The sequence below is a fragment of the Exophiala spinifera genome (assembly GCF_000836115.1).
Source record: "Exophiala spinifera strain CBS 89968 unplaced genomic scaffold supercont1.4, whole genome shotgun sequence".
Taxonomy (NCBI): Eukaryota; Fungi; Ascomycota; class Eurotiomycetes; order Chaetothyriales; family Herpotrichiellaceae; genus Exophiala; species Exophiala spinifera.
In genome coordinates this window covers 146,393-172,977 of record NW_015622516.1, presented here as the reverse complement: position 1 = coordinate 172,977, position 26,585 = coordinate 146,393, and the positions used below count along the sequence as shown (strand labels likewise).

Genomic DNA, 26,585 nt, shown 5'->3' with positions numbered 1-26,585 from the left:
ACCGATAACAGACAGATATTTGGTCATGGCGACCTCGATCGGCTCAGATGTCTTTGCAATTCTGGCTTTCTTGGTCATCTCTATTGCCGTTCTCCTCCTTCTGCGGCACTATCTGCCTCTCCGGACCACTCCCGCCTTTCTCCTAGTTCCCATCTTCCTCGCCCTAGTCCTCCCCATCAGTGCTATTTTGTTAGTACCGATCGACCTTGCTTCGAGCGCTCGAGAAGGAAGTCATGGCGGCAAGGGAATATGGCTGCCGCCAAGAGCCGTATTGGTCTCGTGGAGGATTGTGTACTGGTTAACCTTCATGTTGACTTGGGTGGTCCTCCCTCTACTGGGTGAATACATGGACGCAGGCTACCGCGATTCAAAATCTCGCATGACATATTCACTGCGGTCCAATGCTCGATACCAACTCATTGTCCTGGCTTGCGCCGTCGCGGGATTGGTCTACATGATCTTTTCGTATGGCTTCGATTTCACAGCCATTCGCGCATTGATCATGGCCCTTGCCTACGTCTGGGGCCTCATCCTCGCCATCTACCTCATGGGACACGGGTTGGTTGCAATTCCTAGAAAGATGTTCAGGCGATCCGACATTGCTGGTAGTCTGCGCGCTGTGCAGAGTCGAGCGCCGAAAGTGCACGAGAAGCTTGAAGATGCCATCATCTCCCTGGACGAGCTCGAGGCGCAGGTCATGCAACTCAAGCAGCGGAAGACTGGCACAGCCCGCGATTTTCAAGAATGGATTGATGAGCTCGTCGACCTCACCGGCCAGTCAGAATCTCGCATCTTCAGCAATCCCGCCACATTCGAGGCGTCGGCCAAAGTGCCAGCTGTTATCACTGAACGCTATTTGGCCGACTTGACACGCCGCCTCGTGCGTGCCAGACACCGAAGAGCCCGATATATCCTCGAGTGGGACGGCATTGTCCAGTCTGCGTCTGTTCTACAGGCCATCATGGACTCAAAAGCGTCCAAGAAACTCGACTTCCGGCGCTCTTCGTCTCGCTTCTCCCTCCTCACCCCGTTTATGCGCTATCACCTGCATGTTCATATCGTTCCAGCCTTACAGTTAACGCTCGGAGGCCTATTCTCGCTTGCCTCGCTGGCAATAATATGGTCTGAGATCATCAAATTCCCGGCACCGCATCTGTCTGCGGTAAGCTTGACCGTCATACACCACCCGAGCAATATGGACTATCAGATTGGTCTTGGTGGCCAAATTCTAGCTTCTTGCTGGATAACATACATGTGCGCATGTGCGTTGTTCAGTGTCAACGATGTGCCGACGTGGAATCAGCGTGCGCTGGTCAAACGAAACACCTATGCTGAATCCGCATGCTGGTATGCTGGCCAGATTGCCAAACTCACCGTACCTTTGGCATACAATTTCTTGACGTTCCTTCCCCGCGACATCCAACAGTCTAGCACCTTCTACCAGTTCCTCGGACGATTCATCAACCTCACACCGCTGGGGACGTGGTTCGACTATCTCTTCCCAATATTCATACTTATCCCAGTGTGCGCCACCCTGTTCAATATGTATGGTCGGATCAAGAGCGCCTTTGGTTTTGATATAACGGAGGATGAAGACGAGGAATTGAACCCTTCCGGGTTCGGAACTGGAGGGTGGAGAGAGGGCCGGGATCTCATTGCGCGAGATATTCAAGGCAACCGCTCGAGCACGTTAGGGCTCAGCGACTCTCCGCGGCACAGTCTTGACGGCCCCAGACGCCCGCGCGATGCTCCCACAAGATGGGTGCCTCCCGCGCAACGGCCGGCAGGTCCAGGTACGGCGAACAGATCGGCGGCACGAACCCTCGATCCGGAACCAGAAGAAGAGAACTTCTTCACGCTCTTTGGCCGCCGGGTGAAGAATACAATCGACACAATCGACACGCCGAAATGGATGCAGCCGACTCGCTCGACGTCGGGCCTGGGTGGCGGCGGCGGCGGGTTCAAGAGGCCGAAGTGGTTGGGTGGCAGCAGCGACTCTGCTGCGTCCAACTCAGCGCCAGGTCAGGCCCCAGAGAGCAACAGTGCGAATAACAGCAACAATATCCTCGGCCGGTTCGGGTCGAGAGGCGGTGACGGACGCATCATGATCTAGCATATACAGTATACTTTTTAGTCTTGATTCTTACTCTAAGAGATTATAATTAATATTTCTTCGATGATTGAGTATGGAACCACCTTTGCGAAGCGATTTCCCTCTTCTCTTCACAAGTCCAGCGAAGTAGTAATAACCTTTTAAAACCCTAGGAAGATTTGACATAGACGGGATTCGACGCGCTATGTCAACTTGTAGCATAATCATAGCTATAGTTGTGGACACCCGTAGATCAATGAATCATCGAGGCAGTTGGTCTCACGGCGACAATCCGTACCCTCTTGACCAGGTATAGAAAGAAAAATTCGTCATCATTTTTGTATAATCTTTACAGATCTCCAATAATCAGTTCTGGCGTCAAGTCATACGAGTATTACATCTCCCTCATGTTTCCTGGTCCTGCAGGCGGCGGTGGCGGGCCCATGGGATATCTTCCGTCTGATCCCATCCCAACAGCGCTGGCTGGAGGAATTCTAGGTGGCCCTCCACCCATCATCATACCTCCCCTCATGCCGTCTCGCCCTCCTCGTGACGACATACGGCCACTTCCGCCCATACCAGGGATTTCAAAATCGGGATTGCCAGCAAGGAGCACGTCTCGCCTCATCTGGTGTTCTCGCCGTCTGGGAGGTCCCAGCGAGGCAAATTCGCCACCATTACCCGGGCGCCAATTCGGGTTGATCCCGCGCTGGCTGACCGACGTAAAATTACTTGTTTCACTCTCAGCAGGCGACCGGGCTCCGGGCAGGTCTTCGTACGAGTTTGACGGTGGTAGTGCCAGAGAGTCGGGTCGATATTGAGGCTGTCCTGCAGTCAGAAGTGGTGGCACTGTTGTGGGCTGGGTGGCTGGGTTCGGTGGAATTGCAGGCATTGGTTCGGGGTCAGAAGCGAAGCGAGGGTCGACGTCTTCGTAGTATACATCACTGCCCCCGGAATTGACACGTGGTCTCCGTGATGGACCACTATATCCTCCCACATGACTGCCCGTCGAAGGCAATTCGACTGGAGAAGTATAGCGTCCAGGGGATCCCGGTTGGGCAAAGTCCTCATGCGATACGTTGTTCCACTGTGAACGCGGAGGAATATATCTGGACATGTTAGTTCCTGGATCTGTTCGGTATCCACATTGACTTACGGATCTTGACTCTGTGACCGAGAGTTCGTTCTTGAACTTGTCGGTAATTCTGTTGGCTGGGCCGATGGCAAAGGCGGCATTACTGGAGGTGGAGATTGTTGTCGAGTGGTCCCGACTGGTGATTGCATGCGACTTCCATATCCAGAGCGTGCTGGAGATTGCGCTCGGGCCCCATACGGAGCCAGGTGTTCTTCTGGTCCAGTGGTATATACAGATGGGCTCATGGCATCCGCCCGGTTGGGTGCTGGATTCTCGACATAAGGCGTTGAGCCCGCAACTGGGCCAAAAGGTCCCATGCTGTCGGGATACGAGTCCGGGGGTGTCGTTCTCTGGCCTCCATCCGGGGGATAACCTGGTGGGGGGCGACGCTGCCCATCAGCCATCATTCCCCCTGCGGCCATTCCTGCTCCAATGGCTCCAATGGCCGCTGTAGGTGGATATCCTCCTCTTCCACGACCAGTGTAGCCGCCTCTCATCTCAGGGAAAAATCCACCGCGTCCTGGATAGCCTTGTGGTGGAGGAGGGCCTCGAGGCCCGTACCCTCCTCCTCTTGGAGAATAAGCTCCACGTGACGGGTACTTGCCCCTGCCTCGAGAGCCATAACCTCTGCTACCTGGAGGGGGAACTGAACCTTCACGGTACGAACCAGCTGGCGTACGCTCTTCACTAGCTTGCCTTGGAGGCATCATGGCTCCAGCAGCACGTGGAATAGGGTTCCCATATTGATCCCGCCTTTCATCGTAAGGCGGCCGACTATTCGATCGGACAGAGGGAGGAGGGTAGAAGTTATCAGAGGCACCATCTCTCAAGGTAGTTCCATCGCTCGTGACGCCTTGTGACCTCAACGGTTGGCGGTCCTCGTCTGGCTTTCCCGACTCAAAGGTGGCAAAGTTCGGTAATCGGTCTGCTCCTGGAGCTCCGTTTACCATCGGCATTGTAGGTTCGGCAGAATCGAATGTCTGCGCGGGCAACTTCGACTCTTGAGCTTGTCTGTTGTAGAAATTTTCGCCGCTCATTTCGGCATTTTCAGCAATCCTCTTCTTCCGTGCTTTGCGAGACACCAGCGTCCTCCTCATCGCACAGGTGACGACTCCGGAGGCCGTGATTAGAATGGTTGAGGCAAGGACAATCCATCCACCCCATTGTAAATGAGGCACGAAAAGTAGAATATCAACCAGGAAAGCCAACAAGGTCACCAGCAGGGTCGGCAAGAGCAGGATAAGAAGGCCAAGAAGGTATCGAGCCGAATGCGATGGCGAATGCAGATGAGCGGCAGCGGCAAGGGCAAGACACACTAAGTTGCAGAAGGCGGCGACCGGATGAACAATGAGCAAGGAGGATAGGGAGTGCCTGGTCGAGGCAGGCAAGTTAAAGTCTCCATTGTCATCAGAGCCAAATATTTCATCTATAGACAGATTTAGAAGGGTTTTCGGAGACGGAAGAATTGGTCATTACCCGTGGTATAGCCCACTCTTATATCGCTGCATGACTTGGTAGTACAGTAGCCAAAGACACCAAAGTTGACACCCCTGTAAGTCGCAATGGGGATCGATTTGACGATGGGGGTTGAGATGACAGACAAGAGAAGAAGGACGAAAGATATCAACAGCAAGACTGTCAACGGCGTGGCGGGTCTGAGCATCGTTCAGGTGGACAGGATGGTGGGATGCCGCAGACAGAGAAGAGGAGGATCAGGTCGATGGCGCCGGCGCGCAAAGTGGGAGTGAAAGATAGGTGCGCATTGATGGTGCTTTTGTTGAAACGAGCGAAAGGTGCAATCTGCAAGCGACACTCCAGATGTGGGTGGACAGGATGCTGACGACAACGAGGAGGAGGAGGAGGACGAGGACGAGGACGAGGACGAGGATGATGGTGAGGTTGAAGATGACGGCGGCTGAAAGTACTGGAGTAGTACCGAAGGCGTTTGAGATAAGTAACCGGTTGCTGTAGGAGTCGGTTGCTTTCCTGCAGTCGAGATAGAAGGTGGAAATGGGGCATGGATCAAACTAAAGTCAAGGCTGGGAAAGGTGGTTTGACGGGCCTCTGAGTCCTTGACAGGCGAGGCGCAGCCGTTGCTGCTGCAGGAGGAAAACCGGGCAGAGGAAGGAGTGGAGACGCTTCCAGACGGCCACTAGCTGTCCAAGTGGCTGCTCTAGGCTCATTATGGGGGCTTGCGAGGCCTACCGAGCCCCGGATAACCAATTGTAGCCGACAATTCCTCCAGGAAACCCACCTAGATCTAGTTGTTGTAGGTGTCTAGCTACACACAGTTTAGGTTTCATAGGCGACGGCCTTCTCAATGGTCCGGGGGCTTTTAGCGATGCTTCGGGATTCAATTATTAGCTTGTCGGCGCACGCGTCTTTCCTCTCCCTCACTTTGCTCCTTCCCCTGCTCCGTATCTCTACCCCCTTCCTGGCGTCCCTAGGCAGGACACAGCGAGGACTCTATGCGTAGCACCTTCTCGATTTCCCTGCGCCTTTGGAAAAGCTGACCCTGTATGTAACCCACCCTCCAATCCCAAGTTCAAGGTGAGCTCGAGAGCAACCAATCTAGGCGCCACGAACTCTACCGAGCCTGGTTCCTGTATGTTTTGCATCTGATCCTGTTTTGATGCCTGAGGTTCCCCGGTCATGGCGTCAATTCGGATGCAAGACATCAAGGAACATGTATGATGTTACTCAGTGCTTGTCTCAAATCACTAGGCACCCAATATTAGCGCAGATCCGTGGGTCAAACTGGAAATGCTACGGAACAACATGCGCTGGATCTCGCTTCCTCAGAAATTGAAACTCACAATCTCCTCGTCCTAGGCCGTGTCACATAGCGTGCTCCACACAAGCGTTTCGGAAACTAGAGGCCATGTTGACTATTGGTTTATTCACACGGAGTATGCCAGTACTTACAACATATTGAACAATAATAATACAAGTCTGGAGCGACACATTGCTCTGTGTGGCAGTTCTTACTTGCCTCCTCGCAGTTGTCTGGAAGGCTATGCTCGGCCTCCTAGTACTCGTACAAGGACTACCAGGGACCGGCCTCCAGCGAAGGGGGAGGTAGTCAAGCTTGCCGGGCCGTATTTCCGTGGATCGAATTATTCAGACTCCGAGAAATTTGCGTTTGACATCAGCTTCTTTCAGAAAATGAGCCAAGCTTACTGTACTTACACCAGGAACCTGTACTCGTACCGGGCATCTTCGAGTACCAAGATGCCAGTCACATGACCAGGTCGACCCCAGGGTCTTAAGCTCGGCCAAGCTTTTGCTCAATGGTGGAAATGGCGGGGCACAACGCTGCAGGTTCTATGCATCTGCCACCGACGTCACCACCCCAGTATCCAGAATTCGTGCTCCCAAAGTTCAGGTGTACTTTGATGAGATGCCATATGGTCTCACTGCAACTTTCTCTACGGTTGAATGAACACCTGCACGTTTTCCTGAAAAGCTGCCATGCCCTTGTTCAATCAGTCTCGCCTCAACGGCAAGGAAAGAACAAGAATGGCATAGTTGCACCCGCCTCGGCACCAGGGGCTCTTCTATCCTGCGTCCTCACTTACCGCCTACAATCATGAACGACCCGGGTCTTGCCGAACCGATCGATAATGCTGACAGTCAGGTCAAAGAAAACGTCCTTTCTCCCAAGAAGAAATCGCCCGAGGACGATATGGACGAGGAAGAGGAGGAGAGGAACTTCTTGACACCTGCAAGGTGGTGGTATGCGTCAACTGGTTTTCCACTGATCGCAGGCACTTTCGGTCCTATGGCAAACGCCTTTAGTATTTGTGCTCTTGTTGAGAATTGGAGAGTCAAGATCCCGCCTGGCGGAACAGAGGAGCATGGGATTGACATCAAGGATCCGAGATGGTATGCTCCCCTGCGAATCAGCACACAATACTAACGGTCAGCAGGTTAATAGCTGTAAATGCGATATCCTTGGTCTGTGCTCTCATTGCCAATGTGTCGTTGCTCCTCAACATGGCACGTCGAGTACCGTTCGAGGTCGCCCAACCCATAACCATCATAGGCTTCTGGACCGCGTCGATCCTGCTCATCGCCCTCATCGCCGTTGCTTCCCACCATTTCCATGCCCCGGGAGTAAGGGATCAGGCTTTAACGCAGGCGTATTACTATGCCATCTTTGCAGCGGGCCTTTACCAAATTATATCATATCTGATGTGTGTTACCGTCTACGGCGCGTACAAGGGCTATTACAGTCGAGAGTTCAAACTTACAGTAGCTCAACGTACCTTGATGCTTCAGACAATCTTATTTCTCACGTATCTGCTTCTGGGGGCTCTAGTTTTCTCACATATTGAAGCTTGGAAGTTTCTCGATGCAGTGTATTGGGCCGACTTCACGACACTAACTATCGGAATCGGTGCTGATTATACACCAAAAACACATTTGGGCCGAGGGTTACTCTTTCCATTCGCCATTGGAGGTATCATCATCTTGGGTCTGGTTGTCAGCTCTATCAGGTCACTGGTTCTAGAGAGAGGGAAAAAGAAGCTGGCCGCCCGGCTGACCGAGAAGACTCGAGCAAGGTTGGTGAGAGAGATTGAGAAATCAATGCAGAAACAGATCGACCTGAAACGCCAAATCGCCATGGGCCTCGGAAAAGCTACCGCCGACGCGCTCACTGTCAAACCTGGGGACGATCGAATGGCTGAAAAAGACAGAAGAAGGGCCGAATTCGAAGCGATGAGAAAGGTGCAGGATCGTGCGGTAACTCAACGAAAATATATGAGTCTTGGGATTTCTTCCTTTGCATTCGCCTTCTTGGTTAGTATCTGGGCCCACGTTGACGAAAGAGTTGTTCTATGCTGACGAAGCACAGTGGTGTATAGGTGCATTGGTGTTCTTCCGGTCTGAACACAATCAGCAATGGACATATTTTGAGTCGCTATACTTTTCATACACCACTCTTTTGACTATCGGCTATGGCGACTTTCAACCTATCAGCAATAGCGGCAAGCCCTTTTTCGTGTTCTGGTCCCTCCTGGCGGTACCGACCTTGACCATCTTGATATCCGACATGGGGGACACCGTGGTTAAGGTCATCAAAGATTCCACAATCTGGCTTGGAGAAGTGACTGTGCTGCCGAGTGACGAGACCAGTATGAAAAATCGGCTCAAGTACGGCATCTACAGATCTACTTGGGGCAAGTTGGGTTCACCTCATTCCGATGTTGAGAGCGTGGAAGGAGAACAAAATGGGTTTCATGAGTTGCATCCTGGGTTGGTGAAGCTATTTCGAATTGGCAGTGGCGGGCGACAACAGGACACAAGAGCACGCGCCGATCATGCCGAACTAGCAGGAGACGTTGAGCAGTCAAAACGAGTTGATGAGAGCCAAGCTCGCAAAGGAGGAAGTCATTGGGAAGAGAGTGAGGTCTTCTTCGATCCGACGATGGGCATTCAAAAGGTTGCTGACGCTGACAGATGAGCACAATAACCGGCATGTCTTACTCTCCCAGATCCGGAAGGTGTACACCGACACTACAGCCTCAACGCCGAAGCGATACTCTTATGATGAGTGGGTAGACTTTCTCAAGCTCCTGGGCGAGGACGAGCGGGACCCTACGACACACAGACATGCGTCCGCGCTCGCAGACCCCACGTTTCGCCAGGGCGATACGACTGTCGATAATAGGAAGGTGCTAGATCTGGGTGGACAGGAAGGAGCGTACGGCAAGGGCAGCGACAAGAAGAAAAAAGTCAAATGGAGCTGGATCGGCAACAGGAGTCCGCTGATGGGAGACAAAGAGGAGGCCGAATGGTTGTTGGAAAGGCTGTTTGAGAAGCTGGAAGAAAGCCTCCGCAGAGAACTGGACGAGAGAGAGGAAGAACAAGAAGGGGCGAAAAAGAAACCAAAGCGGCGTATTAACTCCATTGCCGATCAAGAGGACACTTGTACCTCTGGTAGCGAGGAGTCTTCTGACACCACACGGTGCAGGGAGAGTGGACAGACAGAGCAAGGAGGAGGAGCAGGAGGAGGAGGAGGAGGAGCAGAAGAAGAAGAAAGAAAAGATCCCGTCCGTACCCGATGAGTCGATGACCGATGACCTCGCCCAACCACGACTGATTTCCCGGTTTACGTGGGGTTTAGGAACAGGCCACGGGACAACACCTACTTACTTACTAACTAGTCATTGTTGACACCAGTCAGTCATACACACTATGATATCAAACAAACATGTATAAAAAAGACCTTGCAAGACCTAACGGTTCCTCAACGGACAGTAGTTGTGCTTATTTACTCGACGGCTGTGGTAGGGAACTGTGCGCGAGATGCGGATGCTGCCGCTGGGTGCCACGCTAAAGTCAGGGGCCGGCAGCCTCGTTTCAATAGTCCCACGTAAGAGTAAACTTTGTTGCTTTGGAAAAACTTCTTGACACATGTATCGTCCCCCTGGAGACGTCGCGCCATGCATCATAATATCCCTTATTACCCAGCCTGTTTGTTGCCCATGGACTATCATGACTCCAGCGGACTGTGTAATAACTCAACACAGCGCCCGTGTTCATCGCCTTGCTCGCGCTTTCAACCTGCGCTCTCTTCTTTTTCTATTCTCACTCTCCGTCAGAATCTCCAGAACGTCGCTCCCGCACCATGCGCTTCTTCGCAAACTTTACGCAAGGTTTACAATAGATCACGCCACACGATTTGCATTCCCACGTCCCTGGCTTGACGGCATTGTTGGGTTGATCTTGGCCTTGAGCTTCCGGGAGTTTCTTTTCCTTCTTGGATGCATCCTCGTCTGTGTACACCGCTACCTTTCTAAAGCAGGCCATGCATTCGATCTCGACGAGCTTAGCATGGCGAGGATCGAGCCCGACCATCCAGAAATCGGGGATTGCGGCAGTGTTGAATTTGCGAAAGCGATGTCTACATCCCCAGACGTCCCATGCTTCGTCATTGGGCTCACTCCCAAAGTCAAAGGCACCTTCCCACTCATCCAAGTCAGGCTCGTCGAGATCTGGAGCCCCGTTGTCCTCAGATGGTGCTGCCGTATCCGCAAGTACACCTGCGATGGTCGATTCGGCGGCGGCCTGTGTCTGCATCTCGGTTTGGTTGTCCATGATGGTGTTGTTGCCACGTCCATTACGTGGATCCACAGCGACGACTGCATTGTTGGTACCGCTGGCAGGTATAGTATTAGCTTCGGCCATGTTGGGAGCCTCTTCTTGCAGGACACGGATGTTCTCCTCGGCTCGTTCACCACCTGCTCCTTCTCGAGAACCGCGCATATCAATCGCTGCTAGTAGAGCGGCAAATCCTAGGTTTGGCGGTTCCGACGATCGCTCCTGGCCATCCTTGACAGTTTCGGAGTCGCTGTTGGCATGGGCTCTGGATTCCTGCACAATTTGCGGATGGTGTTGGGGGTGTTGTTGGTCGGAAACGACAACTAGGCTGTCACTTCCTGTTGGGCGAATGGCAGTGTCGTTGGATCCGCGCTCCGGTGACACATTGTGCCCTTGGGTTTCAAGCTCATCGTCATCAGCATCGGCCTCAACTTCTTCATCCTCAGCGTCCTCTTGTGGCGTATTGCCGTCTTCACGTGCTGCCTGACAAGGCCTCTGGTAGCAGGCAAGTATAGGGCGTTGACAATCCCAGCACCAGTGTGCACCACATCTACATCTTATGTGAGAACAGCCAAACATCCTTGCCACCCCCATCCCACACTTGGGACATGTTTTGTAAGAGAAGGTGTCAAGGATGAAATTGCGCTTTTCATCCCCATAACAAGCGTGTCCGTCGTTGGCCAATTGTTTACAATTTGTGCATACCCTGGCGTCGCAAGTAGGACAGGTCGCTTTGGAGCCTTTCTCATCGAATATTCTAGGTGGCAGAAATGTTGAGCAGGTAGGAACCGGACAGTACAGAGGATTTATGGTGCTGAGCTCGTCAAACCTGGATTTGTAAGCTTCGAGTTCGACTGTAGGCAGAATTTCGCGAGCAGTCTCGTGATGGATGACGGTATTGCAGCATCTGAGGGGCATCCTCTCCATATCCTCCATGGCTGCTTTGAAGTCACGCCTCACGCAATCATGGCATCGAAGCAATTTGCATCGGCGACAAGGGACCGCACGAGCGTGGTCTTCAAACGGGGCCATGCAGATAGAGCATGTGAATCCGCCGTGAGGTTGGACAGTATAGGCCCGGTCGCCAACGGTGATGGTGATGCGTGACCGAAGGGCCCGGGCTGCGTCTGCGGCTGTGGAGAATTCAAAGACGAAGTTCTGCACGATCCTAGCAGTGCGGTTCAGACGAGTGTGTGAAATTTTAGCCCCTATGTAGCCTTCGGCGCCGGCGAACTGTCGTTCGACATCTCCCAAGGAAGTGGTGGGGTCGAACAGAACGTCTTCGATGATGAGCGAGCTCGGTGTCTGGCCTGCCATGGTTGATGGAAGGAGTAATGGATGGGCGTGACCATCCGGCAAGGAGGGCGTTCTGCTGTCAGAACTATGAACGACCGTCGACGATTGACAGCCAGCGGTGGTGGTGTCCGTCGTAATAGTGAGGGTGGATTTGGCAGAGGAAGATCGCCGTAGATGAAGTTGAAGATGCGATCGTAAACGGCGAGCAAGCCTTGATATGATGGTTCCAGCCATGTGAGGCCGGTGTCCAGACGCCGATAAGGTGAAGATGCTGAACGCGTATCACTACTTCACTGTGTCTCGGTTGTGCCTGGAATCGAATGCCTGGTAAGTCGGCACGCAGTGGCAGCAAGGCTGAGGTGGCAGGCAGTGACTTGTAAGGCTCCGTGGCTGAGTGATTACAGGCCACAGACACCAGCCTTGAGCCTTCTTTCAACACCGTCGGTACAAACGCTGACCACAATTTGTCGAGGACTTTTGAAGCTTTGCTGGAGATAATACCCTCTTTTTCGGCTCTTTATAAAACCTCCAGAGAGACAAGCAACGGCGCTATCGATTGTGCCGCTTGAGTCATGTCTGTCCATGACCGGTGAGACATTAGGCGACCCTGACAATGATTGGCCGATAGACCAGGCAGTGCAATGGGCTTCAGCTCTACATGGAGTTGCCTGGAATCGTCGACGGCTACACAGACCCGTTGGATCCTTCAGCATCTCGGTCGAGAGCTCGCATGGTATCAATTGGGAGTATGTCTCTGGTGGGCTTTACGGCCACACCTGACTCTCAAACAAATCGACACAAGTCTTTGAATCATATGAGTGATAGGATGCTCCTTATTAATCCGCCCCACGCTCTACACCGTCGTTGTTGAGAACAAAGAAATGCTGCAGGGGTGGATTATGCGGAACCTCGACCTAGAGGAGCCAGAGCAAACAAGGTCAGATTCCCTCCTCTGTCACTTTTCAACCCTTCAATCACCTCCAAGGAACGATCCGTGTACCTCTTATCCAGTTCTCCAGATGTCAAATTACCCAAGTATCGATAGGCGTGGGTGTCGAGGGAGAGAGTGTCACTCCCAGGAAGGTCACCATCGGCATTCGAGAGGCTGTCAGTCTAGCCTTGAAGTTGAATCTCCGTCCCAAAGTCCTCGGCATGGCTGATGATCGTGACCTCAACACAGGAAACCGATACTCATAATGGTTCACCATTGCCTACTGGTACAAACCCAAGAGATTGCACAAGAAAATATCGATAGCTTATGGGTTCGGAAGCGTCACAGTCGTACTGGAGGCCTGCTTGACCTACTTCTGATGATAAGACAAAGACACAAGCCATCGACTCCATCTTGGATGTCCCTTGCTCAACAGAACCACTCATCATCAGCACGTCAGTTTTCAAGGTCGAATCGCGAAAAGCATCACGCCTTCCCTCAATTCTGTGCGTGCTTCCGAAAGTAGACGTAGAAGGCTCCGGTCCCTGGTCCAAAGTAGGGTGAAAGTTTGTCGATCTCTTCCGCGAAGAGTGCAGTCTTGCTTGCTGTCTGATGAAGCTAAGTGCCGCAGCGATGCGCAGGACAAGGTCAGTTCAATGCAGGCGCGCTAAAACGCTCAGAGAGATGCTTGCTTGCTTGCGTACCTCCACACTCTCCCATCCGAGGACGTACACACCCAACCTCTTCTCGTCGGAAGCCAGTTGGACCTTCTCACTCGTCAACGGGCCGCCCCGAGAGTCGTTCGTATTGGAGCAATATGCCCACTGGCCGCCTTCAAAGCCTCGCATGCCGTATGCGTCGGTGTACGTTTTGTGCATAGATGTTTGGAAAGCGAGAGACTTCAAAGGCGCTTGAGGTGACAGCGCTATGAATGCCTAGTTGTGGGTCGACATCACCCATGGCTATGCGTCAATAACGACTGGAGTGCATCCATCATTCCAAAGGAAAAAAAAGGGGGGGAAGCAGGCAATGAACGAGCGCGTGTAGAGAGAGAGAGAATGAATGAAAGCTGCACTTCAGGAAAAAGAAAATGAGACTGATTTTGTCTCTTTCAGAACTAGACTCACAAACTCGCATACGCGCGCCTCGAACGCCTTGGTCAATTCAGGGACCTGGGCGTCGTCGATCTCGAGAAGCAGTGACGACGTCGTCACATCGTCGCCGTTGATGGTGACGATGCCGCCGCGGCCGCCGTCGTCAGATGATGATGATGGTGGTGGTGGTGACGATGCTAGTGTTTCCGCACGTTGTGCGGCCGTCGAAGTCGCGGGCCAATCTGGAGCAGACAGAGAGTAAACACGCAAAGATCCCCCGAACTCTGTAGTACTCAACATGTCCGACGGGGACAAAACGTACTGATGGCCCAACAGATCTCCTCGGCCTTGCGAGGCAGCGGCGCTGAGATGGTGTATCCCACGTATTGGCTGATGCAGACCTTGGCCACGGTTTCGCGAAGGCGATAGAACTCGGGGCTGGAGATTGTTTGCGGATAGGGGAGAGTGAAGCGCAGAATCTGTGAAATCATGGTCTTGGGACGAACGTTCATTGGGGGCTTGCGATGCCTGCTGGGAGGAGATACTGTTGTAGATAGCTACCTACCTACCCGAGGGTGCTCACGGTGGGACACGCGAGTGCCAGCGTCCCTTTTATACCTTTGCAGCCACAGACGTGTCCGTCACTGTTCGTCGCATAACATCGAAGATCGTGCAGACGGGCTCGGTAGAATTCCGAGTTCTTTGTGGCGTGTTGGGATTATCTCGCTTCGATAAGCCAAATTTCGTTCCGCTGTACGGACCAGTCAGTCATTCCGGACGAAACCTCATCCGTCGGCCGGTGATTCACATAAAGGATATCATTGATACTCATCAATGTACGGGGTACGTAGTAGTACTCGGTCTCGTCTTCGTGGTGGATTTTTATCAATGTGTGTCAATTAATGTTTATTTTTACGACCAGAAATGCCACCAAACTTCTGTCTGTTCCCCTATCAACTCAAGATGTTACAATCCGGTTCCTCACGCAACGAGCCTCGAAGATTTTAACGACTTTTGTTGGTCTCCTCACTAAGGTCGTCCGTCGTCTTAGAATGACCGACACACCCTGGGCACTCGTCCGCTACGCATACTCTAACCCCTTCCTTGAAGACACCACCACCGCCGCCACCGCCTCTTCTTGTTAATCAGTCCTCTTTCGTCCGCGTGGCAGGCGAGAGCACGTCCGCGCCCACACGCTTCTCGTAGTCCAGCTGCACGACGTCGAGGTCAAAATCCGCCTCGCCCACCAGCTTTTTCGCTTCTGAGAGAAGATCCGCCAGATCCTCCTCAAGCAGTGTCGTGCTGACTTGGATGACCGCGTAGGCCGAGTAGCCTGGCTCACAAACATGCCGGGTGCTTAGGATCTCAGAATCCAGCGACGTCAACATCTGGCCGATGTGAAATCTCTCCGGGGCTCTGAGGTAGGGCGGCAGGGGCTTGCCGCTGCCGATGGCGCTTGACAGGATCGCAAGAATCGATGTCACGTTGTGAGAGGCCAGTTCAAGCGAGGTGACGAGACTCTTGAAGTCCCTCAGCCAGCTGCTCTTTGTCTCTCCATTGACGTCTGCCGAGTCCGGAAGTTCGCCGTCGGGAAGTTGCGAAAACGTCTTGGACACGTACGCCATCATACCTGTGAATCGGAGGATGCTGTGCAGCGGAACAGCAGGGTCAGCCTCTGGCCGTCGCAAGCTCATACTTTCTCTGGCTTTTTGAGAGGGGAGGACACTTACTTTTGCGTGTGATTTAGTAGCCGCTCATACGTTTCTTTCGGGAACTTCCCGCCGAATGTAGGCTCCCACTTGATGAAGACGAGATGGTTCTTCATGGCCTGAATCAGAATCAACTCTTTGGCGAAGAGCTTAAGGCGTGCTTTCTCGACCTTCCGGATCGGACTGTTCTTGTCGCCTGCATCCCCCCCGAGCCCCTTCAGTCGCAGCGACAAGGTCTTGTGCGTCAGGCTGTAGTAGTGGCCCAGCAGGTACAGCGTGTTGCCGAGGTCTTTGCGCATCTCGCTTCTTGCAGTCGTCACCGATGGGAAGTATGTCATAAGACATGCAACACCCACGCCGCCAAGCACGCAGGCCAGTCTGTACGGAGCCAGTTCGTAGATGGGATGGAAGACCTGCCCGTTTGACTCGGAGATCGCGATGCCCACCTTTTTCACTTGCAGTTCGTACCCGACAATCAGCATGGTGGTGATCATACCGATCATGGGAATGACGGGATCGTCTGGTTTGGTCACCAGCAAGTAATGGTACAGGAACATGGTGACACCGACAAACACGATGACGCCTGCAGTGTGACCGTTGACGATGTACCAGTCAATGTACGAGAACACCATGGAGAGGAAAGTCCCAAATACTCGCAGGAATTGGCCGTACATTCCCGAGCCCGCTGTTTGAGTCATGCTGATCGCGACCATGATCGCGCCCCAGGTGATACGCTGCTCAATGTAGAAATGCTGTGAGTTACGTAGGTAGCACGGTAGAGCGACAATCATGGTTCCCGTTGCCACTTTGAACCCAAACCACGATTCCTTCGATCCACAAATCTTGGGAATGAGACGCAAGTAGTCGGTCAACTTCTCCCACCAGGTCTCGGGAGGAAGGTGTTCGGGATCGCGTTCGACACCTAGAGCATCACCCAAGTATACAGTTGGCGTGCCGCTACGATAACTGTAAGTCTGATAGTCAAGGTTGCTGTCTTCTCGGCTGAGCAAAGCCCTGCCCCATTTCTTGAGTGTTTTCCAGCTCGGCACAATCAGCCGTTTATGCTGCAATGTGCCATCCTGGACTTTAGAGTCAGCGAATCGCACCAATTCCAGAATGCCACGGGCGGTGGCAATGATGGAGAATTCAAGCTGTCGTGACTTCTTAGCGTACGTCTTCCACAACGATCTGGTGTGGTACTCACATCGAGAGTCAGGTACAGCTGTGAACGGCTGGGCTGTTGGATGGCCGCGGGCGGCTCTGACCCGGCAATCGTGTCCAGACCATTTGTATTGCACCAGTCCTTTAAGGGTCCTTCTCGTGCCTTGAGAAAGTCGTCGATAGTAGTTTCAAGGTAGCCGGCGAAGCCTTTTCCATCAGCAGATGCCGCTTTCCGGGCTTCAAGATCTTCCTTTGTGCCGAAAGCCGGCTTTTTGGTGAAGCCGAGGGTCAAGAACGCATAATCAAGGCCTTCGGTCATCGCCTTGATGAGTTGCTGTGATGGTTGTTGAAGCTGTAGGTATAGTTGGCTCAAAGATTGCGTTCCCTGGCCCTGTTCGACCACATTAGAGCTCGTTCCTTTGCTGATCTCGACTGTTGTCCAACCTCCCATCTTCTCCAAGCGGTCATTAGCCTGAATGATGGTTTCCATTCCAGCCGTAGAAATAAGCACATTACGCAGAAGTTTCGACACGCTGCCGAAATCTTTGGCGGTCAAATTGCTCCAGGCAATTTCACGCTTGACATAGCGCATTTCAGATTGAATCTTGACTTGGCACTCAGTTGCCGCTGCAATTGCAGCCCGCCACTTGTCCGCCTCTGGCCATTCCGTGATTCGATCCGTAGAAGTCTTGTCACTGTCACTGCCAATGCTACGAGCGTTAGCACTTGCTGCTAGTTGGCGACTGGGCAACGATTCAATCAATTGAACCTGAGCACCGAATGTCGACCCGAGATGATGAAGATATTCGTTGAGCACAATTGTGACAAGATCTCGAGTCGTGACAGGAATCACCACGAAGTGGACTGCAAAAGCGATGCCGAAGCCGACGAAGAAAGTGTCCAGAAGTCGTCTTGCTGTGCGTAAACGAATCAGCAAAGGATGAATTGCCATCTTAACGAAATCATACTCAGGCTATATGCTTGTTCCATAGTAGGAAATATGCACCCATATGTCGCAGTTATGTTGATGTAAATCGAAAAGACAATAAGGGGGAGGAAATACGGTGGTCGAAATGCACGAAACCTGCGTCACTCATTAGCAGTTTCGAAGTACAACGATGTTGCCAAATCGCAAGCATACGTGTTATATGCCCATAACCAGAAGAAGAACCACACCGCAAGGCATGCACTGGCTGCTGCATTGTACGAAACCACTTGAGCCCCCGGGACGGGCCCATTTCGCATTTGTTCTGCGGACAAATGTGTCGTATTCTCTCGGGCCTTGATGGCCGTCCACATATATAGCAACGAGATTGCAGCCGCGAAACAGGTGAAGATCTTTGACTCGTCAGTCGCCCATGTCCAACAGATACGTAGTTCTGGTCGGTGCGCGGACATACGCAGGTAACAAAAAAGTTCTGGAGAAATCTTGCTCGCGGCAGGATGGGAACAACAAACAGGGACATCATAGGGATTAAATAGCCGATAGTGCTGTACCGCTCCGCCACGCTGTCGGCTTGGTATCTGATATTGTAAGCACCAAGGTCGCCCTAGCTTCAGAATACATACATCGCAAGTCCGATAGTGGGTGCGACCGCTCCCCTAGAGATAGCAATGTTAGGACTGCAACTGTGTATGATACTCGCCAGGTACATCATCTAGGTCAATCGATCGGAGCTGGTTGTACTCAACGTACTTGAACATTAACAAGACGGTAGGGAGGTCGAGCTTTAGACCCAGTCTATCCATGATTCTCTTCATCCTCGAAGGCCGTACGACGTCTGCCATATTCTCGGACCGGTTTCGTCGCTCTGGTAGTGGTGGGACAGCTGAGCTTCCACATACGAGGATAGTATAACCAGAGAGGTAAGGCACCTGGCGATATTGGCTGCCAAAGGTGGTTGAGCGGTTTCAACACTGCAAGAAAGAGGTGTGTGTGCAGAAGAGAGCAAAACAAATGAAAAAGATACAAAGACAAAGACAAGCAAAGCATTTCGAAACATCGAGACAAATTCATGCCCGGGGACCTCATTCCATTCCTTGAATCTCACTGCGCTCAACGGCATGGATGTTTCTCATGTAATCCATGAGCTCAGCATGTGGCATGATGCACATACTAAATCCGGTATAGGCAGCAACAGGGCCGGCTGATCTTGGCGACGTCGTTGGTGTCGGTTACATAAAGGGCCCGGAAATCAACACGGGGAGCTGAATCCCGTTGCAGTCTAGTGAGTCTAGCCTGGCTGCCTGCTGGTGAACGTCTTCTTCAGCTTTTACCCTTCATCACCCTCTGTCGACCTCGTATCGAGAACTCAGAAAATGTGTGGGTTTCCGAACGAAGAAAGATTTGTTGCTATTGTGCAGATAGGCAAAGATGAGAGCTTGCAGGACGCCCTTCAAAACGAGTTCTGTGCTTGATTTCGACCTGCTAGAGATCTATTGACTCCTCTTCTCCTATTAATACGCCCCAGCAGCCGCAGTAGAAGCGGTATTTGCCAGACCTTGACGCTTCTCACTTCGCCAATTTCTCTTGTGCGCTCCGGTACCAGCTGTTCCAGTCATCGAAAAAATTTGGTAGCAATCGACATCTCTTCTCAGTCAATTGTCGCTTTTGTGTCGCAGAATAGATCTCGGCAACAGAGCTAAGATTCGCCGGATCAGCCTTGACCAGGACCTTAGCAAGAAATATGCTTGCTTGGCCCGCAGCCTTTGCATGTGCATTTGACGACTCCATGCATGCTTCATCGTGAACAGATCGCAGAATTCGGAAAGCATCGTCTTCCGCAGTATCCGCATCCAGAGAAGGCACAGATGAGCCTTTGCTACGTGCATAGAACTGTCGCCAGATACCACATCCACGGTCTGCAAGTTGTTTTGATCGAGTGGTTCTTGCAAGTTTCAGCAAGGACTCGATCAGACGAAGCGTCAAAGGGTTATTCCGTTGCTGCTTGAGATATGATTCGATCAAATCAAGGACGCGGTTCTTGAAGTTGACCACATTTTGTTTGGCTTCTTTGGCTTCCTTTTTCTTGTTCTGTAATTGTTTCTCGTGTCGCGCGCGGAAAACCTCGGCCAGTTTTGCGTCGAGCTCCATCATCGCATCGTCGTCCATGTCTGCATGGGAGGAAGATCTGGAGTCAGCTTCGTCTGCCAAAGCGTTGCCATTCAAGCGACGAGTGCCCAGAGCGGAGGCAAGTGCTGCGTCGAAAGCAGCGAGCTCCTCGTCTTCCTCGTCGTCCTCGTCGTCCTCTTCGTCCTCGTCATCCTCACCATCCTCACCATCTTCACCATCCTCATCATCCTCACCATCCTCATCATCCTCACCATCCTCATCATCCTCACCATCCTCATCATCCTCACCATCCTCATCATCCTCACCATCCTCGTCATCAAGCTTATCTGAGGCCTCGGTCGAATGCTGTGAGAATTGTTCTGATGGCGAGCTTGATTCATCAGCGCCGAAGGGAGAACCAGAGGCACGCGAGAGAGAGTCGACCTCTACATCCGAGTCCACGCCCGTTCCTTCACTGTCCTCCATATCGACATCTTCCTCCTGGAACATCTCTTGCTGGCCCTGTATGTTTTCCTTCGTTTCTAGAATACGACACAGGGAATTAAGACCATCACGAGTAACGAAAGGTGCGAACGCCTCGAAAATTTGGAGGGTGATTATCCTCAAAAATTTCGAGGGCCTCGAAGCGAAGCTTAGGATAACTTCCACCATGGCGTCGGCTGGATTTTGTGCTTCTCGGCTTCTCGGCCCTTTCGAATTCAATCCTTCCCAGTGTTCCTCATATGCGAGAACATCTTGCAAAACTCCCACAGCATCGGATTCACCGACGTAGATCTGGAAAAGCATCAGACAATAAAGCAAGCAAAGGCCATCTGAGGACTTCGGAATGGTCTGCGTCGAGACTTTGCCGGTCGGGATTGGATAGGGTGTTCTTTCCAAGCTCTGTGATAAGTCGCTGAGTCGCTTCCAGGCTTGGTTCACAAGCGTATATACGGTATCCTCGAATCGTGAAGCCATGTACTGATCATTTGTACCGACAGGCTTCAGGCGTAATATCGTATCCGTCAGAACACGATAGCCCAAAGCCTTGAGCTTCAGAGTCTGTTCAAATGCAATGGCCAAACGTTCTTTCAAATATTCCCGACTTGCTTCGGGAAGCTCTGGGGAATAGAAACCGGGTCCTGGCATGGAAGCACTCTCTATCAACCATACCTCCATGACATTTTGGGCGATCTGTACATCTCCTGGATTCTGGGACCCACCTTTCTGCTGGGCACTTCGAAGCACGGATGCAACGAGCTGAGACTGTAGATCTATGACAGTTCTCTGTCGCCTAATGGCTTGCGTTTTGTCCTCATCTGGCACATGCTCAGTAGCGATGGACATTAGGATGCCTGACAGCAATTTGAGCCCGTGGTTATCGGCCGAATCGAAGAAACTCTGCATGGTTTTTGTTTTGGTTAGCTTGTCAAAGTCGCCATAATTGACGCTGCGGAGTAGAGCTTTCATGCAGCTTTCGCTCAGGCTTGGCTGAGAGGCGGAAACCCTGTCGTTTTGATCAAAACGGGAGTGGAACATCTCGGACGTTTTCAAGGCGTTGTTTCTGAGAAGATGCTGAGAAGCCTTCAGTGCATCGACCAGGCACGATGTCGCTTGAGGAGTGAAGGTAAACCGCAAGAGATGCTGTGGTGCGGTCATGAAAAGCCTGTTCCACAATGCAAATCCCCAAGATTTTCGTTCAGGACTACTGGTGGGTGAAAAGAGGCTTTCTGGTGAACGAAGAGTCAGCAGTGCCACTCCGCAAACATACAAGTCACTTACCATCCACAACCTTCTGCCAGAAGACTTCTAATGTGATCCGCTCATGCTTTGAAGGCTTGTCAGCGCCCTTCCTGTTAACCTCGTGGAACGTTCTATCCTCTCGGAACAATTCAGCGAGGACAACATCCCAGGCAAAATGCAACTTCGGTGACCAGCCAGCAGACCCTTGAGCTTCAGTATCGGAGCCGTCTTGAGGCAGAGTCCGTGCGTCCTTGAGGACATCGGCGAGAAGCCTGACATCTTTAGTTGCCAACGGGTCCTTGTACTTCCAGACAGAACTAGGCAACTTTGCACGAGGAAAGAGCTTTGTGATAGTCAACCAAATTGCTAGACCCTCAGGTGACCGTATCATCTTCTTGGCTTCGAGGACCTTCACTGCGTCAACAGAAAATCCTTCCAAGGAATTTGTGTCACCGGAAATAATTTGATCCATAATAATCCAGCCGCATTGCTGTCTCAGCCATGGCTTCTGTATTGCCAAATCGCAGAGCATCTCTAGCACTCGTCTCCATTGAAGAGGTTCAGGATTCTTGAAGAGGATGTCGGATCGAAACACGGCAGATATGCCGAATAGTCTGCCAAAATAATGGTTTCGCTCCTCGTCGGCAGTAGTCCCAGTTTCTGGTACAGTCAAGCTCTCCAACATGTCAACGATCGTAGCAGGAGGCCACGCATCGCTCGGTGAAAGGTGGCGAAGAAGCTCGGTCAAAGCAAAAGAAAACCCGAGTCGGGCAGCTTTACGACCACTGCATAGTCCACGAAATAAACGGGTTAGAAGGGGTTTTATCTGGTCGTCGCTGGACACTCCTGGCTTGAGAATCTTAGTGACCAGGGTGTTGGCGGCTTTGAGGCGAACATTTTCGTCCAATTCGGCCAAGTCCTCGTAGACCTGAATAAGCTCAAAGTCGGGCTCTCTCTTTCTCTTCTTTGACATTGTGAGATGCTGATGGACTGAGTACACAGTGGTGGGACGAGGATAGAATGAACAGTCAAAAGAGGTACAACTATTTTTTTCAATGTATGAGATTAACCGGAGTTCAGGCCGTAAAAGAGGTTAGCGCGCTCGGGATTGCCCTGGGTGGACGCGGGGGATAAAGCGGCGGGTGGGAAGCCGTCGGGCTCTCACCAGGCGCAGTCAAGGAAACTTCTCGACGACACATTTGACGCGGGCATGATAGGTATATACCTAACTCGTCTTTGAACTACCTCGACCTCTGTAGGTTTGAAACCCTTTCCATCTTCATGCTACTATAAGCACCTCTCGCCGCTGATCCATTATTTGAACAACTCTCCTCATATCCCCGTTCAAACCCTCTCAAGCTGCTCCTCCAACCAGTTCACGCGACACTGTCACACCATCCTCAACCCCGCCAACCTCAGTCGCAATGCAGGCTCTCCCGGAATCCCGTCAACAGACGTTCGAAGAGATTTACGGTCCTCCCGAGAACTTCCTCGAGATCGAGGTGTGTTACTGTTGCTCTTGCGCCCCTCGCCACTCTTCAAAGAGCCGGTGCAGCGCTGAACTTTGCAGTGAGATCGACTGCTGATGCGACCTGGTTCCTAGGTAAAAAACCCTCAGACACATGGCTCCTCTCCTCGAAACATGTACACCTCCTATGAAATCCACACGCGCACGAACATCCCAGCCTTCAAGCTGCGGCATTCTGTGGTTCGCCGCCGCTATTCTGATTTCGAGTACTTCCGCGACATCCTAGAGCGGGAAAGCGCGCGGGTCACAATCCCCCCGTTACCCGGCAAAGTATTCACCAACCGCTTCTCTGACGATGTCATCGAGCATAGAAGAGAGGGTCTCCAGCGGTTTCTACAGATTGTCGTGGGTCACCCACTTCTGCAGACGGGTAGCAAAGTTTTGGGTGCATTCATACAAGGTAAGCAGGAGGCATGCTCCAGCACGCTGGCGGAACCCAGGCGCGGTGACGGCTTAGTTGTACTGACAAGTTTCAGATCCTAATTGGGATCGCAATGCGTGGTAGTTTCGAGCAAAGGCGGCCTCTTGAAAATGATGTACTGTTTGGACATGAGCGCTCCGGTGTGGCCAGCGACCGGGATCACGAAGAACGAGCAACGAGTGACGTGCTTTTCAAAGATTTGGCGCGTTTGGTGGTGACACTCGTCAAGATTCTAGGTAAAGGACACCCGCCTTTTCCTCGTCAAATTGAGCATGAAGCATTGTGCGAGTGGCGTATGGGCATGGAGGTTTCGAGTGCTGCTGTGCCCGAAGACTTTTCTTCTTCATAGGGGATCCTCTTGGTTCTATTTCTCACCAGTGACCAATTGTGTGTTTTGTGCTCGTGGATCAAACGTCCGGCCTGGCGATGGCTGTGTTTGGAATATCAGCAGCGGCATTCCGCCTAGAAGCTCGAAGAAAAGCGCCAGCGTGAAAGTGCAATGTCATCGGGCGAATGAAATAATGATTGATATTTCCTTCAGGTACAATAACCTGCCATTCTTGACGCATTATCTATCGAATGCCGAATGCAAATGAGGGCTCCAAACCTATAAAGTGAAACTATAATCCCATGTCCCATCGCGTTCCCGGGGTATCAAAAACCGCACACCAGAAAAGAAAAACAACAGATCTATATACTATCCTTTCTCGAACCATTACTCGAACCACACCGGGGTAAATGAGAACCTGCTCAAAAACGAACTCCAACAACCATGTATAGGAGTTACTATATCCCTTCTGCTCGTGTCGGTTTGGGTTCACGCAATAACTTCTTTTTCTCTTTCGGGGCTGTCTCTTCGTTCTGTGATACCAATTCTGTTCCGTCCTCCTGTACTGCGATGTCCGGTGTCTGCTCTTCGACTGGGAGATGGACCCCCCAGTTCTCAGATTCCAATCTCGTCCCACTCATGCAGTGGAGGTAGAGTATTATTTCCCCAATCCATGTCGTCAACGCCCAGTGTGAAGCTCGGGAGAGTTACGCCGGGTTGTTCCCTGTCTCTGTCTCTTTCCTTTTCTGCCTTGTCCCTGGGCTCGGCTACCTCACCGTCGCTGTCGTCTCGCAGTAACATGGCTAGCGTTGTGTTTGATATAGATCGATGTGGTTGCCCATCAGCGGTTCGTGCCCAGGTCGAAGTGCCGCCAGTAGACACCGGGAGAATAATGGCTGCTTTGGATCGCGGTTCCGGGGTCTTTTTTGGTGCAGCTGCACTGGTAGATTCCATGCCCGTTGCTACGGCAGAAGGATGCTCCTGCCGTTGCGCTGCTTTCTTGACCTCAGACCTCAATGGCGCGGTCTCTGCATGCTTGTACCCGTCGGGAAATCTATTGCGAATCCGATCACGTAGGTCGGTTGCTTTTCGGTGTCCAAGGTCGAGATCTCGATCGTCGTGAATGGCAGTCCACTGGAAGCCGTGTCTAGCCACGCCTTTTAGAAGATTGGAGTCTTCATAATCAGTCCACACGCGCCTCCGGCGTCGTTGTCTCTGAGGTTGTTCTAGACTTGCCGGAGGGCTTGTTGGCAAAATATGTTCAGGAGAAGCACTGTCTCGAGCAATGCCGCCTGGAGCGCTCGCCGCAGACAGATCGGTGGCAGATGGGCTTCTCCTCGGTGAGGGACCGTATTTGGCGATGTTATTGTTTGCGGCACACACTCTGTAACGGTCCTTGAGGTCTACAGAACTTCGGCCGACAAAATTGAAGTCGGGATCAACAAGGATTTGCTTCCACTTGCCAACGCCATACTTCCTTACACCTGCAAGAAGGTCCATGGTCTCGTTGTCCGACCATCTTCGCCGAGGTCTCCGTACTTGTTTCTTATCGTCCGAGGTAGCCGGCGGCGCAACTGCTTCGTTCAGGGTTTGAGGCTTGGACGGCTGGCTGCTTGGGCCAGCTTCGATGGTTTGTTCAACCTCCTTCTGATTTCTGACAACAGATCGTGATGTTGAAGCAGTGGCTCCCACATTGTCCGGCTCCGTCAGTATGTCCTTGACGTGGATTTTCGAAGTCGTGCTTCGTGAAAGTGTCGGTCGTGAGTCTACGTCGATAGAGGGCAGTAAAGCCGCAGAGGGAGGAGGTTCGTGCAATCCGGTGACCATGGCCGGCAGTAAAGGGGCCGGTCTGCTCTGGCGGTCATCTTTCTGAGCAGGGCGAGGCAGTCGTCGAACTAGATCAAGCGATATGTGATCGTTGTCATCAAGCCTGGCGCGCTTGGACACGGGTTCCAGAGAACTTGGTGCTTGAATCGGGGATTTCTCGACAACAGACAAACTGATGAACGATGGAAGCTGCATGGGGGCAATTTGGTTATTGGCATCAACAAGTTCGCTGATTGCGAGATGGGGCTTCTTTGCTTCGCGAGCCAGGAGGACGTCATTTGGTGTGATTTTCGGCGCACGCTTCTTCTCATTGCTACCATCCACTGGCTTTTGGTTCTTGCCATTCCGAGTGCTGTGCAGGAGGTTGTCGGCCAGCGGCTCGAGAGGCGAAGGGACGTTTCCATGGCGAGCGGGAGCCGGATTGCGAAGGGGAGCGATATGGAAGTCGGTGAGGGCGGGGAGATCCGTGATCTGGAATTGAGGATCGTCAAGGAGGCCAGGTAACGGTTCGGTCATACCGTTCATGGTGTCTGCGGAAGGTCATCGCCGGCGAGATATTAGGAGAGCGGTGAGGGAGGGCACTTCGGTGAGGTGTAGAGATGTCGTCGAGGTCATCGAGATAGGTACAGGGAGAGGTCAACAGCAGAAATGAACGTTAAAGAGACGAAGCAAGGCGATCAAGAGAGAAGCATTGGACTCGACATCTGTGCTTCCAATGGATCGCTATGATACAAATCCGTATGGAGACAAGCACACGTTGGTGCGGTTCGTCGTTCGTTCAATGTTTGCTGGACTCTGGCCGCAGCTTGCGAGAGGAGAAAGAACATCGGATCGGCAATCTCTTGGAGCCATCCAACCAGTCAACAAAGACTTCCTCCGCCTCCCTCATCTCTCTCCAGGAAGACTGGGGACCTCCCCTGCAATTTCAAGCCAGGAAAGCCTACATAGAGTCAACAGCTTACTGCGTATATCATTCGATCACGGCCTGCACACGACGTCTTTAGCGGCCAGCATTAATTCAGTGATCGACGAACCACCCGATCAGTCGATGGCTTTTAGGCTTCTGAAACTTGTGTTTCAGGAACAAGCCACCAACCCGAAATTCCTGTGAGTACCCTAACTGGAAAAGCCGCGAAGACTTGGAGCATCGCACGCAATCAC

At 52.2% G+C, this 26,585-nt stretch overlaps 9 protein-coding genes across 9 annotated transcripts; 3 read left to right on the top strand and 6 right to left on the bottom strand.

Moving 5' to 3' along the window:
- Positions 1-25: 25 nt before the first annotated feature.
- On the top strand, positions 26-2,113 carry PV08_05246 (uncharacterized protein; the record flags this gene model as incomplete). Its single annotated transcript, XM_016379590.1, has 1 exon — positions 26-2,113. One exon carries the CDS (start codon positions 26-28, stop codon positions 2,111-2,113), a length of 2,088 nt encoding a protein of 695 aa, XP_016235417.1.
- Positions 2,114-2,486: 373 nt separating this feature from the next.
- PV08_05245 (uncharacterized protein) lies at positions 2,487-4,890 on the bottom strand (the record flags this gene model as incomplete). Its single annotated transcript, XM_016379589.1, has 3 exons — positions 2,487-3,201; positions 3,249-4,653; positions 4,704-4,890. 3 exons carry the CDS (start codon positions 4,888-4,890, stop codon positions 2,487-2,489), a joined length of 2,307 nt encoding a protein of 768 aa, XP_016235416.1.
- Positions 4,891-6,816: 1,926 nt separating this feature from the next.
- Positions 6,817-9,298, top strand: PV08_05244 (uncharacterized protein; the record flags this gene model as incomplete). The annotated part of the gene is made up of 4 exons (XM_016379588.1): positions 6,817-7,112; positions 7,157-8,030; positions 8,086-8,635; positions 8,691-9,298. The coding sequence occupies 4 exons, from the start codon at positions 6,817-6,819 to the stop codon at positions 9,296-9,298; spliced, it is 2,328 nt and encodes a 775-aa protein (XP_016235415.1).
- A 523-nt stretch (positions 9,299-9,821) lies between these two features.
- Positions 9,822-11,651, bottom strand: PV08_05243 (uncharacterized protein; the record flags this gene model as incomplete). Its single annotated transcript, XM_016379587.1, has 1 exon — positions 9,822-11,651. One exon carries the CDS (start codon positions 11,649-11,651, stop codon positions 9,822-9,824), a length of 1,830 nt encoding a protein of 609 aa, XP_016235414.1.
- Positions 11,652-13,059: 1,408 nt separating this feature from the next.
- Positions 13,060-14,167, bottom strand: PV08_05242 (uncharacterized protein; the record flags this gene model as incomplete). The annotated part of the gene is made up of 4 exons (XM_016379586.1): positions 13,060-13,179; positions 13,266-13,496; positions 13,689-13,897; positions 13,978-14,167. The coding sequence occupies 4 exons, from the start codon at positions 14,165-14,167 to the stop codon at positions 13,060-13,062; spliced, it is 750 nt and encodes a 249-aa protein (XP_016235413.1).
- A 633-nt stretch (positions 14,168-14,800) lies between these two features.
- Positions 14,801-18,313, bottom strand: PV08_05241 (uncharacterized protein; the record flags this gene model as incomplete). The annotated part of the gene is made up of 8 exons (XM_016379585.1): positions 14,801-15,302; positions 15,386-16,515; positions 16,569-17,440; positions 17,494-17,609; positions 17,667-17,863; positions 17,926-18,049; positions 18,095-18,127; positions 18,213-18,313. The coding sequence occupies 8 exons, from the start codon at positions 18,311-18,313 to the stop codon at positions 14,801-14,803; spliced, it is 3,075 nt and encodes a 1,024-aa protein (XP_016235412.1).
- Positions 18,314-19,037: 724 nt separating this feature from the next.
- PV08_05240 (uncharacterized protein) lies at positions 19,038-22,293 on the bottom strand (the record flags this gene model as incomplete). Its single annotated transcript, XM_016379584.1, has 2 exons — positions 19,038-21,307; positions 21,360-22,293. 2 exons carry the CDS (start codon positions 22,291-22,293, stop codon positions 19,038-19,040), a joined length of 3,204 nt encoding a protein of 1,067 aa, XP_016235411.1.
- Positions 22,294-22,744: 451 nt separating this feature from the next.
- On the top strand, positions 22,745-23,353 carry PV08_05239 (sorting nexin-3; the record flags this gene model as incomplete). The annotated part of the gene is made up of 3 exons (XM_016379583.1): positions 22,745-22,822; positions 22,924-23,248; positions 23,325-23,353. 3 exons carry the CDS (start codon positions 22,745-22,747, stop codon positions 23,351-23,353), a joined length of 432 nt encoding a protein of 143 aa, XP_016235410.1.
- Positions 23,354-24,212: 859 nt separating this feature from the next.
- On the bottom strand, positions 24,213-25,949 carry PV08_05238 (uncharacterized protein; the record flags this gene model as incomplete). Its single annotated transcript, XM_016379582.1, has 1 exon — positions 24,213-25,949. The coding sequence occupies one exon, from the start codon at positions 25,947-25,949 to the stop codon at positions 24,213-24,215; it is 1,737 nt and encodes a 578-aa protein (XP_016235409.1).
- Between the last annotated feature and the right edge of the window lie 636 nt (positions 25,950-26,585).